Below are 16,331 nucleotides of genomic sequence, written 5' to 3' on the forward strand. Positions count from 1 at the left end.
GACATATGAGAAGAGCAAAATAAAATAAGCATCAGTCTACATATCTGCTTTGCAAAGCTGAAGGGAAAAAAAAAAAAGAAGACCCTAAACCCTTCAAATAAGAAAAAAAAATAAAAAATGCAAAAGCAAATCCCAGGCATATCTGCCTCTGCCTTCACTCCAACTCAAGAATTATTAAACACCAAAGAAATCTAATCCTGGTGTCAAATCACAGCAGTATGGCAAGTATTCAGAAGGATGAATTTGGCCAGGATCTAACTGGAGTAGAACGCTCCTACACACATATACATCTCTTTCAACATATCAGAAAGCAGCAAGAACAGCAGCACTCCCTGCAGTGGTGCTAAAAATCTTTGGATACTTACTGCATTTTGAGGAGGTTGCAAAACCTCTGTTAGTATCACCCGGGATAAGGCACTCCGCAACAACAGGGAAGAAGAAAGGGACTACAGTGGGGAGCAAATACACCTCCTGTCCACTATTCATTCTTCAGCAAAGAAGCAGCAGCTTTTTGCCAAGAAAGCCAGACACTGGCAATACATCTATATGGAACTGCACAACAGGATTAGGAACAGTTTAAATATACTTCTCTGAGTCACCATATACAAACTGACTTTTAGCTCTCCTTTAAGTACTTAGGGGAACAAAAAAAAACAAGACAAACCCAAACCCCAAGAACTCCCTCATGTGATTCCTAGCTAGGCTGCTGTCTAAATGAGGTTTGGGAGAGAGATCACAAAATTCATGCCTGCATCTTCTCTGCAGGTGTAATAGGGATCCAGAAGCCAAGTAACCTGGGAGGCATCTTTTCGATAATCCGTGCTTTCTCCTTAACTTTCCCTAGTGACAAGAATTCTTGTGCTTCTTCCGGCAGTTGAGTCAAAGGAGAGGTTAGTCACATGTTACACAGAAGAGGGGTTTAATCGCTATCCTTAGCTAACACAGCTAAAAGGTATGAGCTGCCCCCCACAAAGAAATACTAGCTTTGAATCTCCTCTCCACATACTGAATTAGGAAAAGCCAAAAATCTTAAGATTGTTCCTGGGCTTTCTTTTTAATAAGAGAGTTGGCACTGGTTGAAAGTGTACAAGTAACTTATCAGGAGCTCATTATCCATGATTCACTTTCATGATATTTTTCAAATCATCAAAATATACATAAAATACAGTAAAACTAGATAAATTATGTTCCAGCAACCCTGATCTAAGCTAAGCTTCCTCATTACTGGTAACTGGCTTCAACACACAGGCCAGCCTTGTGCAAGTTTCCTACTCCGTTATTTTTATTTCAAACTGAAAAGAATAGTATTTTTAAAATCCAACCCAAACCTCAAACTCTGCAATTAACTGTAAGACTTTCAGTAATTTTGGCAATTTTTTCTAGTCCATACAGACCCATAGATACAACCAGCTGGGAGGAAGGCATTAGTTCTAAATCCATACCTAGTTCAAGGGTGGCTTTTTTGGAGATAATGGAAAAATTATGCGACTTCCCCAGAATCATAAGAAATTAATGACCTAACATCTCATTCTACTTCTCTGATAAAACTGGAGATCAAGGAATACATCAACTGTTGACTTTACAAATTATCTGACAACCAGGTTACAACTGAACTGCTCAGTAGTACCTCAGTCTTCCCTGCCCTACAGAGGAAGAAAAGCTCTGTAAGATTATCAAAAAGTCCTGGGAAGAGGAGAGTTTAACACAATAGATTTATACTCTCTTCTTTTAAAATATAACCAGCTAGGTTTGTATAGATCATTTTAACTCTGATCATTCACCTATCAAGACAGAATAAACTAACCCAACAAAGTATTCAAGCATCCTATTCAACCTGACCTGAGCCAGGGAATTAACATGGGGAGTATGAAAAAACCTCTGAAAACTGTGCTGCAGAAAGTTCTCAACACTAATGTAAGAAAGTACATACATGTCTACAGCAGAAATCCACGCAGAAACTACAATAAAACTTTATAAAATGCAAAAGCTAAGTTTTATCTTGTATTTGTGTAGTTTACAGTAGGAGCATGTTAACTGAGAAAACAGAGAAACATAGCACAAACCAGGAGTAGTGATGAGAAAAGCAAGACATCTCTGACCAGACTTGGTATACTCCACTATTCAGCCAACTTCTGCAATACATGCTATTCGCTTCTCTACAGGAAAGCAAAACCAGTCAGCACAAATACTGACCTGGTTAGCTGTCAGTTTTTAATTAATGCTTTCATTAATACCAAGTGATCATAGGAGGAGTCATAATGCATTTGGCAGAATCCCTGAGAAAAAAAGGAAAAGCTACTGTTTCTAATATTGACTGTTCATGGCCCCTAGACACACAACTATCATTATTCAGCTCAGGTGCTGAGGATGCACAGAGACAGGTGCTGAAGGTTTTTCTTTCCAGATCCCAGGCTGCTCCCTTACCTTCACTCTCAGGAACATGGAATGAAGTCACATGAGAAAAAACACAGAGAAAGCTACGTTATGAGTGTCCCAGGCACAGGAGGTTACAGCAAGAGGAATCCCAGGATGGTCTGCACCTGGAGTCACATGGAATTGTCCTGGCAATGCTGCAAGATGGCTGCTCATTTTCATAACCCTCCTTCTGCAATCCTGCTCAATTCTTCTCACATAACATTCCTCTCATCCTTTAAGTGACAGGCATTTGCCAAGGACCTGAAATGCAACAGTGCAACTTCAAGCTCTCATATACCTTAGGTACTCCTGCCATCAAAGATCTGTGACAGCAGCTCTAATGAGCCAGAAGAGCCCTCACGTTCAGGGGGCAGCAGCAGAAAAACAGCATGTTCTTTCCTTGAGGTGATCCCCTGTGAGCTGAAGGCAGCAGGGAAAGGTAGTGGCAGTCAAGTCACAGAGGAGATGATAAAATGTCAGACTCCTAGCAGTACAAAATGGCAGCGGAACCCTGGCAAAATGCCAAGCTGTTCAGTGTGTTGAGGAGTACACGGGATCATAATTTTGATTAGCATAGTAAGAGAGCGGTACAACAGCTACCCAGTTACTCTGGAGGGTCATGGAGAAATCATAACAAAGCAAAGTTTTAAGGAGAGACACAAAAGAAAACAATGACGTAGCTGCCTGGTGGGTTTTACCCAGAGGTTCTTCCATGCGTGAAGTGCGGCCTGGGAGAAAGTACAAAGGCTGTTTAAGAGATCAGGCTCTGAATCAAGAGCAGCCAGCCGTGCCTGCAGAACTCAAACAGCTCCACAACGTAGAAAAGATCATCTGAAAAGTGTGACACTGAAGACAAAGGACCTTACAAAAAACAGGCTGTTTGTGTAAATGTAAATAAAACCTGGACTCAATAGAGTCACTCAAGATTTTTTGCCTTCTAACCAGAAAAGACTGTTTTCTCTTTCCCTCAAATTAAGAGACAAAAACATAAGAAAATCTAACAAACAAATCTGAACATTCTGATATATGCATTTTTTCATTCTGAATGTTGTAAGAACAATATTTATAGATCCACTGCTTCATGCAATTAGCCAGCTGTCTGGGTTAAATTAATCAGTTGTAATAAATGTATTAAACATCGAATTTCAGACTTAAAGCGATATGGATATGAAAACTTCTAAATTCACTGTACTATGTTTTCTAGAAAAAATTATAGACAGAGCTGAAGTTCAAAATCAAAAGTTCTCATTGCAAAAGAAAAACCAGAGCTTTCATTGAGATATGAATTGCAGAGAAGACACTGCAAATCTGCATATGTAAGAAAATACCCTTATTTAGTAGGTACAATCCTGTACAGAAACTTTTACTGTTTACACACTGTCACCTCCCTTTTTCTCTCTGCTGCTTCTGTTTCTCCTATTAACCTTTACCATTACCACTGACATCAAGAACCCTATGTATACAAGACAGGTTTCTCCCAGGGCAAGGTCAACTCCTTCCCATACAAGGCAACCATATGCTGCATCTCAAGTGTCACCCACTAAGACAACCTTAGTTAGAAGCTAATACTGACATTAAGATTCTCCATCTCATTTGTTATCATATAATACAAGACAGAACACCAACTGAAAACATGCCTTTTGGATTTTAGAGACTAATGCAGTCGGGACTGGTGAAAATCCAACCCTTGCATTTCCTCTTGCTTTCATTTTTCCCTGTCTAAAATCCACAGTTACAGGTTTCTGTCTTTGAAAAAGGTCAACCAAACCAACAAATAACAAATCCCAACCATAACCCCTCCCCTCCCTCTCCTCCTCCCCCCCCCCCTCCAAAAAAAACAACTACCAAACAACCCTAACAAAACCACAATCCTTGGTATATTTCTGTTTAACCAATTTTTTAAGCACCTCTACACCAAACAGGAATGAAATCCACCTTTAGAATGTAACAAACTTATGGCTTCCAACCACAAGCATCCCCATAAGGGAGATCATATTTTTCTTCTCAGACACCAAAATATTTCTACTGTCATAAATCTGTCCTGACAGCAATATCTAAAAACACCATTTGAAATTGTGATTTTTCTAGCTTAATCACAACTTTGCTATGTACACTGACAGACTGACACGCATTGGTGCAAGCTCAGCTCAGGAACATATACCTAAAGGACACATCTTAGTTCTCATTTGCAGTGTTCATTGTAAACCATCGTAACACCTAACTGAAGCAATTTATCCTGCAGAAGTTCACCAATCAGTAACATACTTCAGAACAGAAATTCAGAGAAGCACATGCTGACATTTGCTTATTAAACTTTTCATCTTCTGGTTAACAAGTCTCCTATTTAATATCGTTAGAGAACATCCATTTATCCCCAGGAATGGGTGTGTATCTAATGCTTCATACTTATGAAGAAAAATGAGAACCAGCATCTCTCTTGCCCAGTAATTCTGCATAAATAACTATACACACAAGAGTGAGAGGAAAAAAGATATGCTACTGTTAAATACTATAAGGACTGAAGAAGCAAGAGAACACGCTCTATCTGATTTTCAAATGCAGGTTCTAAAATGCTGACTTGTAGTGATTCCTACTTCTGGATTTTGCTACCATTCACAGTTAAATGCATTACAATCACAGAACACATACAAGAAGGTAATGGAAAGCAAGATCTTTGCATTTTAAAAAAATCGTATTTTGGTAGTAATGAAAAGAATTCACAACCGATTGTTCTACATTAAATATCTGTTTGTAATGAAAGGACAAACCCAGGAGGCTTTGTAATCTCTATCTCACCCACACTGTAACTCAGAAAAAGAATGAATACAAACTTGTCAACTGTCAGACAGAAATGTTCAAACTAGTAATCCTAACGTGCTCATTTAAACAAAAGACAATTCACTTACAGAACTGGATGAACTATCAGCTCTGGACTATATGATTTGATTACTGTTGCTGCATCTTTGGTACAAAACACATGGGATAAATCAGCACCCTAAAAAAGAAAATTTGCAAACAGAATTATCAAATTAACACTTAACAGTAACTTTATCATTCCAAAGTTTACTCAGTGAATAACTCACCTGAATTGTTACTTCTCTGTAGTTAAAGGAAACTTTTTTTTATTTTGGCTTGGACTACCATGCAATGTTTTAGAGAATGTTTTTTTTATATTTAACTTCCAATATAATTTTTTTTGTTTCTCACCAACAGGATGACTGAAAACACAGACCTCAAACCTTGACTCACTTGAGAAATGTTTCTCATTTGCAGATGAGCAAAGACTAAAATGTCACACGTACACTGAGAGGAAAGGCAAAAGAACATAGCTGACTAAGAGACAAGCTACATTAGAGAGGAAAATAATACCATAATGTATCTGCAAAATATAGCTATGGCAATCTATGAGTACATTTCCAGTTCTACCATTTTTACTCAACGGGCCAAATCCATCCAAGATAAAGGCTGGCACACTTTCAACAACACTCCGTAAGTTAAATAAATATTAAAGCTGAGGAGTTTAGCCTAAATCTTCTATTATCAACTCAAATAATCAGACATACACATAAAAATTGTGTAAGCAGTGACCAGAAAGCCTGATCTTGTATGTGTCTTGCATACTGAAATTTCCCAAGGTTAAGAAAGTGTTTCCTCTGCTTTACTACTACACATTTAACATTTTCAGCTGCTAAGCAATGCAGAGATTTGATCCTATGACTCTTTATATGCAGATGCAATAACCTGAGAACAAGTGACTTCAATAGGGGGCATCCTAATATGGTACTGTATTTGCACACAGTGGACAGTGGCCTTTTATCTTCTATAATATCATTAACTAATATAATTTAAATTTTAAATCCTTGAGGGACTGCATCCTGGGGGAGAGGGGAGTGAGAAATACTTGGACTGGTTACCTACTTATTAAAACAGATCTTCAAGGAGAAAAACATACACAGTGAACTGCAAGTTATGACACACTATACAGAGAGTACTGAAAAGCATATCTATTACGTGAGCATGATTTGTTTACATTTGAATAATCACCACTGTGTTTAGGTAGCCTACAGTAAATATATTTTTATTCAGTAAATATGCCATTAAAGAAGTTCACACTTCGGGGGGGGGGGCCCCCCCCAGTTAGGAAATACTGAGCATTATAATGTAAATAAAATGTGCTACTAAAAATTACATGAAATTCAACCAACAATCTTTAGACTTACAGTAAGAATTTTACTATCCTAAAGTTGTAAGTTTTGAAAGAAAGTTATTTCATTCATCGCAGAAAAAAATCCAGATAAAAATTCTGAATAATTCACTGCAGCACTGAAAACATAATTTCAAACATTAATCTGAAGATTTTATTGATCAATTTTGGAGACAATAGTTCATCACATTTTGAAATTTCTTACCCAGGTCTGTGATAAAATAGTTCTCCCTTTGAAATTGTGGATTTTTTGACATATGTCTAACTCCACCTTATACAGAAAAAACATTTACGGAAAACATAGCAAATGACCTATTTGGAAAGTATTTCTGCAAATCCAAGAGTAAGGGTTTTCTTTGTTAAATAGAAGAACTTTAAAAACTCAAATTTCATATGCAACACAGAGCAAATGCTTTTAAAAAGATGGCACTTAGCTAATATAAATGATGGTACAGAAGAACACGTACCACTTTGAGAGCTGTAATTGCAGCAAAATACGGTGCTCCAGTGTATCTAGAATGAAATACAATTTAGGTTAGGAAATACAGTAAGGACATTAAACAATCTACCCTGCCATAATGAAGTCCCAAATCCAAGAGCAAGCTTATAAGAGAAACCTTCTCTTTTGTTTGCTGTAAAAGACCGATAAGAATCTTCCTATACTGAAGCCAATCTGAAACCTTGCTCTGATTTGGAAAGTGCAGGATTTCACCATAGCCACCAGATGCTTTCAGAGAAATATTTCAAAGATCACACCATAAAAAAGCAAACTTTTCTCAGGCAGCCAGCTAAAAAGCTCAGAGACAAACAAAACAAGAGTGGAGCACTGTTTGCAAGCCAAATCTGGGATCTGTGACCCAGATCAATCCCATCTGGTTTTAGATGCTTAACTAAAGTGCCTACACTGTGATTCCAGTTGCCCTAAATCCTCTTCATGAAGACTGAAGAGAGAGATACAGACAGAATCACCATCCATAGGTGCTTATTTATGCTAAGAGGTAAGAACCTAAGTGCATTAGACCAACAGGAAAACTAACCCAGCTGTAAGACAGCACCTGTGTGCTCTTTACAGAATGTTTATTAATGGCAGATGTCCAACAGCAGATCTCTCTCACAGGAGAAAGATGCCATCTCTATTTCAAAACAGGAAAATGAAAAACAGGAAGGTGTAATAGCTCATTCAAAGTACTGTGCAGATTACTGAAAGTGGCCAAGAAAAGAATAGAGCTTAGTTTATTTTTAGGTTAGTACAGCATTTAACTGATTCATGCTGTATCTCTTTCTTCCCCCTGTAACATGCTATTTCTATCACTCCAGAAAACATTAACCAAAGTAATGACAGAACCTAGGAACTACCACAATTTATCAAAGGGCACAGTAGGAAATTTTTCTATTCCTGATTTAAGAGACCCAGTTCCCAAGACACCAAAACACATGTAACAACAACAAAAAAGATGTGCCGCTGTCTTACTCTATTCTAGAACTTGATGATGCAGTGGGAAGACTTACACTGAAAGCAGAGATAGTCTGGTGGACACGAAAGACAGAGAAGGTAGACACAGACACAAACAACATTCTAATATTAATTCACATTCACTATCAGAATTTTGCAACACAACTGCAGGGAAACGTGTTCTTTCGTAAGTATACATGGCCATGATGACTGATTAATAAAGATCCCTAGAAAATACTCAAGTTTTAAATGTAAGGTGTGTTTGAATGGCTTTTAAAAGTACCTAAGACATCCTCAAACTCTCTCAGAAACAAAAAACCAAATTTCTGTTTAACTTACTCTTGACATCCTCCAACAATGCCTATACGTCCATCTTGACCTTTATGCCTTTTCCCCGTTAGGGGAGGGATAACATTGCGCACCAGTTGAAAAATATTCTCCATATCCTTTAGAGAGTGTGTCCTGTGCAGTGAAAAAGATCTCTCTATAACTGAAAAGAAGAAAATAAGTGTTACTTGAAAGAATGTTCTTTCTTCAACTGCTATCAGCATTTCTTTAAAGCACTAGCACTAATAAAACCACTCAAGGACATACTTCTAAAAACCAAATGCTTCATCACTTAAAGGCCTTTAAAACAGTGAGTAGCTAGAGAGGGTGAACATTTTAAAAATTAATTTTGGGTCTGATGCAGAAAATATTCCTGCTGACTGCTCACAGTCCTAATTTAAGGCTCAGGTACAGAAAGAAACAACAGCCAAGAATAGTTACACGAACATTTTGTAACTAGAAATATATTCTTAGTTCAGCCTGAAATCACTTCCATAATTAAGCTCAACTGAAATAGGTACACTTACGAAGGGCTAAACACACTCAGACACAGAGCAAGCATAGACCTACTATAACCACATTTTAAACATACACCCTACCTTATTTTTTGCTTCCCCTTAAAAGACTTCCACCTCTCAGCAGAATCAGGGCTTATCTCACTGTTTGGCAGGTGGTTACAAAGCATAATAAAGTCTTTCTGCAAAACTATAATCCAATGCGCTAAATGCAAACATTACAAATATCACACTAAGAGACTTTTTAGGTATCATACAACTGCAGATGTCTGATGCAAAGCCACACATCAAGCTACACATTAAAACAACTGCACACTCAGAAGCCTATATACTCCAATTACTGCTTCAAAAGACTACAAAAATCTAGAAGGAAAAGGTGTTTCAACAATTATGGCTAAAGAGAATTAAACCATTTACCTAACACAAGACAGATCTGAAGTTCAATACTTTTAACAATGGGTTAACTATAAATTGCAGTAAACACACTAAAAGAGTAAGTTCTTGTATTTCAACAAAGCTCTTCACTAACTATACAATTCTCTTCAGAACAGTAGTTTATTTGAACATTAGTTTCCTAGACCGTAGCTGTGCATTCTTTTTTACAGATCTCCTAAAAAGCTTTCAAGGAACTGCTATATAGTAACACATAATCATGTAAAAAATAACTCCCACTACACTCCTTATTTTCAGCTGTATAAAACTTAATAATCTCACCCTGCAACTCCAAAATCAGAGAGGCAGACAGAGAGAATGGACAGATGGAGCTGTTCCTGAAGTTTTGGATGTAATAATGGGTAAAAAAAAGTAGTAAACAAGACAACTTCGCATCTGTGAGCTACCAGCACAAAGCATCTTTATTTTTCTCCATCTTGCACAGAATCTGAATCTAAACCTAAATTAGATGTACTAATCTTCAGAAATAAAACGCTTTAGTGCTCAATAATGACAATTACTCCTGGCTGATCTTTTGCTTTTCAAATCCTTCTGTAACACAGGCATCCCACTCTCACTGAGATTTAAAAAAAAAAGTGTGGGGGGGAACCCAACCAAAAACCAAAAAAAGGAAAGGGAAAAAAAACCAGACTGTTTTGTATTATGGCCAAAATAGCACTGCAGTGACCCAGAGGAGAACAAAATGCTCATCTCCTCTGGAAACAAGGCAGATTATTTTCCTTAAACCACACTTCGTACACTGGTTTTCAACCACACAAGAAATAGACTTATCCTACAGCTTGTAACCCTTAAAGCACAGTGTTGTTAAGGTCCTCTGTTCTTTGTTGCTGCTTTTTCATATGCAAATATAAAGTGATCGCATAATAAACAGAAAGAAAAGAGACAATTATGGAAAAAGCAATTCTTAATAGAGACCCACTCTTACCTACAAAAACTCTAAGGTGTATTTAGCTATAAAGAACTGAAATCTTAACTCCTTAAAAGATCTGCTGCCTGAAGCATTATTTTCATATTTCACTTTAAAGGCTTTCTTACACCTTGACCAATTAAAAGATTAGACTCCCAAGTTAATCTTGCTACAGCTAAAAATATATAATGCGTTTTTGCACAGTGTAATATGATTGTACATCTATATGACAAAATCCTGCAAGAAAAAACAAACTAGAAATTCAGGTCTTCACAGATAATGAAATTCTTTCAGAAAAAAAACAACACCAAAACAACACTTTAAGAAGTAATAATAACGCCCTGTAGGCACCATTGCCCCAGTCTATAACTTCAAATGACTTCCTAAAGGATTTTCAAAAGCACTTCAGGTCTCCTTTTAATGTGAAAACAACATTTAGAACACAGAACACACACGTATGCCAGAATTTAATCTATGGAAGTCTCCTGCCATCAAGGAATGCTACAGACCAACTGCTAGTCAAGAAACACAACCGAGTCAGCCAGCCTAAACCCTCAACAGGCCTAACCATCCAGTCCCCCATGCATTTTACAGGGAAAGACAGTATGTAATTGTAGAATGGAAAAGGCTCAAAGATCCTCTCAGGAATCAGTCACCCTTCAGGATATGGCATGCTGGATTATTACTCAGCACTGAGGCTGAGTGTTACTGTTTTTTCTTTTCAAGCCATGCTTTTTAATTCCAAGCAGTGTGAAATACGGAATTAGAACAAGATTTGTTTAGTTTCCATACAGCAGGCTACAAACCACCAAGCCCCAAACTGGCTGGTTTTACTGAGAGTGTATCCCCATTCTCCTCCTCCCATGCTGTCAACTTTTATGTATAAAGAGACTACAACAAAGATAAATGACAAGGAGCCACAGATCCTGAGAAGTCCATTAATAAATACTAAGTATCAGATTATCAGCTTCTGGCCCATGCACGAGGTACAGAAGGAAAAGTCTGTGCATAAATACCAATTCCAGAGTTACTGCTTCACCTTTTTCTTTAAAACAAATTCAGATGCCCAAAGAATTTATAAATGAACTGGTGTAGAAGAAAAATATACACCAGAACTTCCATCTTATATTACACCTAATACAATAATATAATGTTCAATTAGAAGATATGATTCAGAATTGATTTAATGAAATTTATTTTAAAGATGGATTTTAACATTTGATTTACTCCAGTGCAGGCAAAACTCCACTCTTCCCAACAGCCTTGATTTCATATACTGGGTTAGACCTGGTAAGTTCAACAGCAGCAGAATTTCCTCTACAAGGTACCTAATGTTTCTAAAGTTTTCAGCAAGTACGTGCTACTGGCCTTTTATAAAGAAAACTTCCCTTAACATCACTTTTCAGAGCCATGAATGTGGAAAGAAGTTCACGATGTTTACAGGGTTCAAAAGGTGTGATTTCATTAATTAAAATTTGTTGTAATTTATCTATATTAAATAATCACTACAATGGTATGAATGATGTTTTGTTTTCCATCATACAGACACCTTCACCACAATATTAAATAATTCCGATTAGCTTTTATTTTCAACAGCTTACTTACTATCACGGCTTTCACACAGAAGTTTAAAAAAACCTAGCTTTTATTTATGCTATAGAAGGAAGTACCTATCGGTGGAGAAAGTGCTGCTGTCATAGCATTATAATTAAAGTTATCCCCATACGAACGATGGTTCGCCCTCTGAGGTGGACTTGCTGGTATAGATTGTGACCTTTGTGATACCGTAGAAGAAATTCCTGCCAACATCTGTCCCAACATCTGTAACATCTGGAGCTCTCGTGCATGCTCTGCTTCCCGACGCTTGTCCTCTATTTTGAGCCTCTGCTCTTCATATCTGTAAAATTTCTCTTCTGTATCCACACTTTGCTGAAGGAATTTTTCCATCATTTTATCCAAAGTTAAATTTGTATGGCGTTTTTTGGATCTTTTGGGCTGATTTCGAGGTGGGGTAATAGTTGGAGCATTGATTTCTTTAAAGCCTAAAACAAGAAAAAAAACAATTATTTTTCTGCAGAAAAATTACTTCCTAGAAGGCAAAACAAAAATCTCCCTACGAGATGTGCACCTAACACACGACAACATTGTTATACTTTTTCCATGTGAGTTATAATTATCTCAGATATTTTCATTTTGGAGTACCAAAGCAAAACCACAAGCTTCTGCAAAAGGCAACACGAAAACACAGAGAGGCATTTTTTAATTGTTGTAGTACTAAACTTCAACAATAGGAGTCTTTCTGATCTTCTAAAAAGGTTTAAGTGAAGGCTATTAAATAGTATAGCCTCATTTGTGTATTGCAGGTAATTACATTAATCTAAATTGAGTTTCAGTCTGTTGGCATTCTGAATTTGCATTTCAAAAGAACATTAGTGTAAACAACTGTTTGATGGGGTTTATGTGTAAATAGAAGGTTGGTTAAACGTCAACCAATTGGCTGATTTCTCAGTGATGTCAACTCCTGAAGACAGGTTCAAGTTTGTATTAAAACCCTGGCATTAATCTAGATTTAAAACAAACAAGCAACACTGCCTCCCCCCCACCTCCACAAAACAAATGCGGAGCTGAGGGTAAAGAGGGAGCAAGGGAAGGACAGGCTTTATCAAAGGGCTGTTTCTGTCCACAAACCCACTGAAGTTAGAAGCAGTGTTTCTGAAACAACTCGAGCAATTAATTACATAAAGACTCTCCCCTCGCTTTCTGGCCCATCTGCAACAACAAGCAGATTTTTCAGGTATTATCGTCATCACGGTTTTAATACCGACTAACAAAACTGCACATAGTCTTCAGGGAATGGAAAAAATCTTCCAGAAAGAAAAGAAGCCTATTTTCTCACACAGCGGTACCTGACACATTGTCTTCATAATGTCTGCGCTAGTTTTCCTTTGGTTTCCCATTGATAAACACCAATAAAAACTCACTACTGTCGCCGTCCCCCGGCATCTCCCCGTACCCGGTGTGCAGCACTTCCCCCCCCTGCAGCGGCCCGCTTCTCTGGAAAGGCGGCGTTTGATCGGCGTGGGAAGGGGGCAGCTCTCGGGAACGAGCAAGGTGCAAGGCAAGGGGGCACGGGCAGATTTCAGAGGACGAGGCGAGAGGGAGAAGAAGGCGGCACAACCTACTAGAAGCACGCTAGCTGGAAAGGCGCCGGCAGTGGGGCTACGAGAGCCCAGGAGGGGGGACCGCGGTGCCCTCCGGGTGAGAGAACACCCGGCGGCGGGAGCCCGCCGGCTACTCACCGTCTCCCGGCGGCACGGGGATGGCGAAGGAGGGACACTCCACCTTGATGGGGTGATCGGCGTAGGAAGAGCATTCCCCGGAGTCCTCGGTGAAGTTGTCCCGGGGGGACTCCAGCTCGCCGTCCTCTTCCAGCTCGGCGTCCACCTCGCGGCTGTTGTGCGGCGTGCCCGGCGTAGGTGGCCCAGCGAGCGGCCCCACCGGCTGGGCGCTGTCGGGCGGCGGGGCTAGCGGCTCGGGGGCGCCGTCGGGCCCCCCCCGGCAGCTGAGGATCCGGTCCATCTCGTCGTAGTACTTGCATATCTTCCGGGCGTGCCCGTTCTTCTTCAGCCCGTCCCGGGCCTGGTAGTACTGGCGCTTAAGGCCCTTGATGCGGATGCGACACTGCTCGGGGGTGCGCTCGAAGCCTAGCTCGGCCAGGCGGCAGGCCACGTCCCGGTACACATGGCTGTTCCGAAAGTTGCCGTCCAGCGCCGACTGCACGTCCGCCTCGCCCCAGATCTCCAGCAGCGCCCGCGTCTCCAGGTCCGACCACAGGAAGCCCCGCGTGTTCGTAATCATCCTTGGCCGGCCGGGGTCACTGCAATGGCCGCGCACCGGGGAAAGGGAAGAAGGGAGGGAGCGAGCGAGGGAGGGAGGGGGAGAGCGAGGGAGGGACGGAGGGGGGCGGAGGAGGGCAGCGGGGAGGAGGGAGCGGGGTTTAATGCCCGCACTCGCGGCTCCCAGGAGGCGACTACGCCAGCCTTCGCCGTGGTGCGGCGGGACGCGAGGGGCAGCCGAGCCCCGGGCCCCGCATCCCGGGCTGCCGCTAGCAGCCAGCACGCAGGGAAACAAAAAACTTTCTAGGCGCCGCTTTGAGCTGCGGGCACCTGCAAAAAAGGGGGGGGGGGGGGGGATGTTTTAAAATGAAAACCAGCCGAACAAAAAGCCCCCAACCAACCACCTTTTCCACCCCGCTCGGCTCGCCCTGCTCTGAAAACAATGATGGTAAATAAAAAATAACCGGGCTGCCGCCACAGAGCCACGGCCCCCTCCCCCGGGTCAGGACACACCGCCACCTCGCTCAGGCAGTCATCCGTGCGCTGCCGCTCCCCCGCCCCGGGCTCCTCCGGGAGCGGCAGGACGACGGCGCTGGCTGGACTTAGAGGCCTTTCTCATCACAGTGCGCCTCCCTCTCTCTCTCCCTTTCTCCTCCTCCTCCCTCCCACCCTCCCCCGCCGCAGTGGAGCGCGATCCCTGCACACACGCACACAAGGCGATGCAGCTCGGCGCACAGCGACCGAGAATCCGTGGCTCTGCTCGGCGCTCTGCCTCACCCAGCGCACTGCCATGCCGCGCCAGCACCGGGTACTCCTACCCGCTCCCTAGGGCTGCCGTGTCACTCAGTCCCGTGGCAGACGGGCAGCGGGCGTGCGCACGGTGCGGCTCGGCTCGGACCTGGGGCCGCCACAAAAGCCCGCGCTGCGGCTAGAGATACCGCCTCCCGGAGGCCACCGCCGGATCAGGTGCTGGCGGTCAGGTTGGGTCTGTGTGCGTTTCCCACCGCGCCCCCCGGCCACCCCTTCGCCAGGCAGGTGAACGGCAGGCCCGTCACTGCGGCCCGGGGCGGGCTCCTGGCCCCACTGCCGCCCGCGTACTGCTCCGGCCTCTGCCCTTTCTCTTCGGTTTTGCTCCGAAAACTGCTCGCCGGCGGGAGCTGCGGCACCAAGCCCACCTCCCCGTCAGGGCGGCCAGCCACCGCCTCCTTCACACCCCTGCCCAGACCCAGAACGGGGCCGCCCAGCCGAAGGCCCCTCGCGACCGGCAGCCTTCCCTTCTGTGGGAGGAAAGCCCGACCGCACTCTTCCGCGCCGCCTTTGGAGGGCAGTCCTCCGCAGCGAGCTAGCCTGCCCCCGCTCGGCGCCCACCAGCCCAGCCCGCCCCTTCTCCCCTCAGAGGCAAGCCCCACCCCCTTCACCAGAGCCCCTGTGCAGGGATGTTTATACCTTCGTCACTCCGCAGCCAGAGGGCCGCGGCTAAGGCTGTAGCCAGCGCTCCGGCGGTAACAGCGGCCCGTCCCCACATCCTCCCGGGGCAAGAGGCAGGGGCTGCACTCGGGCCGGGCCCCGCTCCGCTCTGCACTCTCCTCTTACCTAGCCACAGCGCGGAGCTCCCGGTACCCCCCACCAAGCGCGCAGGCAAGCGGCGCATACAACTCATCGGCGCTGCTTCCGGCTCCGTGCAGAGTCGAGGCGGCCCGGGCAGGACAGGGCAGACCGCGGGAGCGCCCGCCCGGCACCGCTCCGCGCCTCCCCGCGGCGCGCTCTACCCCCCACCCCCCTGCGGCAGCCAATGGCGGCGCGGGGCCTGCGCGGGCGGTCCGCGCCGAGGTAGCGGCCGTGGCAGCCTGCGGAGCCGGAGAGGGCCGCGATGTAGCTTTGGGCTACATCGGGCAGCTTTGGGCTCTGCGCCCTAGGGTCACCATTGCCTCTAGGCCTCGGGGCAGCGGGGCCGGCGGCGGTGTGGCAGTGCCCGATCGTCCCAGCGCTTTGGGGCTGTCTTCCCAGCGTTTTTAACAGGCAGCAAATACAGCCTCGTAGGAATTACCATTTATTGCTCCCTGCTTTTAAACGCGCATCTCGTCCGTGACCGTGCCGTCTGTTTCTGAGAAATCCGCGAGTGGGATTCATTTTTAAGCTGCTATTTCTAGCTCAGATACATCATCTTAAAGCAGTACCCTTGGAATAGTATCTTTTAATCTAAACCACAACAGAGCCGATG

At 43.1% G+C, this 16,331-nt stretch overlaps 1 protein-coding gene across 8 annotated transcripts in view; it reads right to left on the minus strand.

Moving 5' to 3' along the window:
* The window catches only part of NAXD (NAD(P)HX dehydratase), a 120,424-nt gene extending 104,602 nt beyond the window's left edge, over positions 1 to 15,822 (minus strand). For 2 of the 8 annotated variants that reach the window (XM_061377760.1, XM_061377759.1), the window contains exons 1-6: positions 15,704 to 15,822; positions 13,574 to 14,440; positions 11,945 to 12,316; positions 8,412 to 8,562; positions 7,087 to 7,132; positions 5,322 to 5,410 (exon numbers count right to left, since the gene is read on the minus strand). In XM_061377760.1, the coding sequence (XP_061233744.1) occupies positions 5,322 to 5,410; positions 7,087 to 7,132; positions 8,412 to 8,562; positions 11,945 to 12,316; positions 13,574 to 14,440; positions 15,704 to 15,770 (1,592 nt within the window). In that variant the 5' untranslated portion in view covers positions 15,771 to 15,822. The other 6 variants (XM_061377761.1, XM_061377763.1, XM_061377762.1 and 3 more) reach the window with 6 other exon arrangements.
* Between the last annotated feature and the right edge of the window lie 509 nt (positions 15,823 to 16,331).

Source organism: Neopsephotus bourkii, unplaced genomic scaffold, assembly GCF_033783945.1.
Source record: "Neopsephotus bourkii isolate Nb327-2 ecotype Australia unplaced genomic scaffold, CSIRO-AGI_Nbou_v1 NB_1760, whole genome shotgun sequence".
NCBI lineage: Eukaryota > Metazoa > Chordata > Aves > Psittaciformes > Psittacidae > Neopsephotus > Neopsephotus bourkii.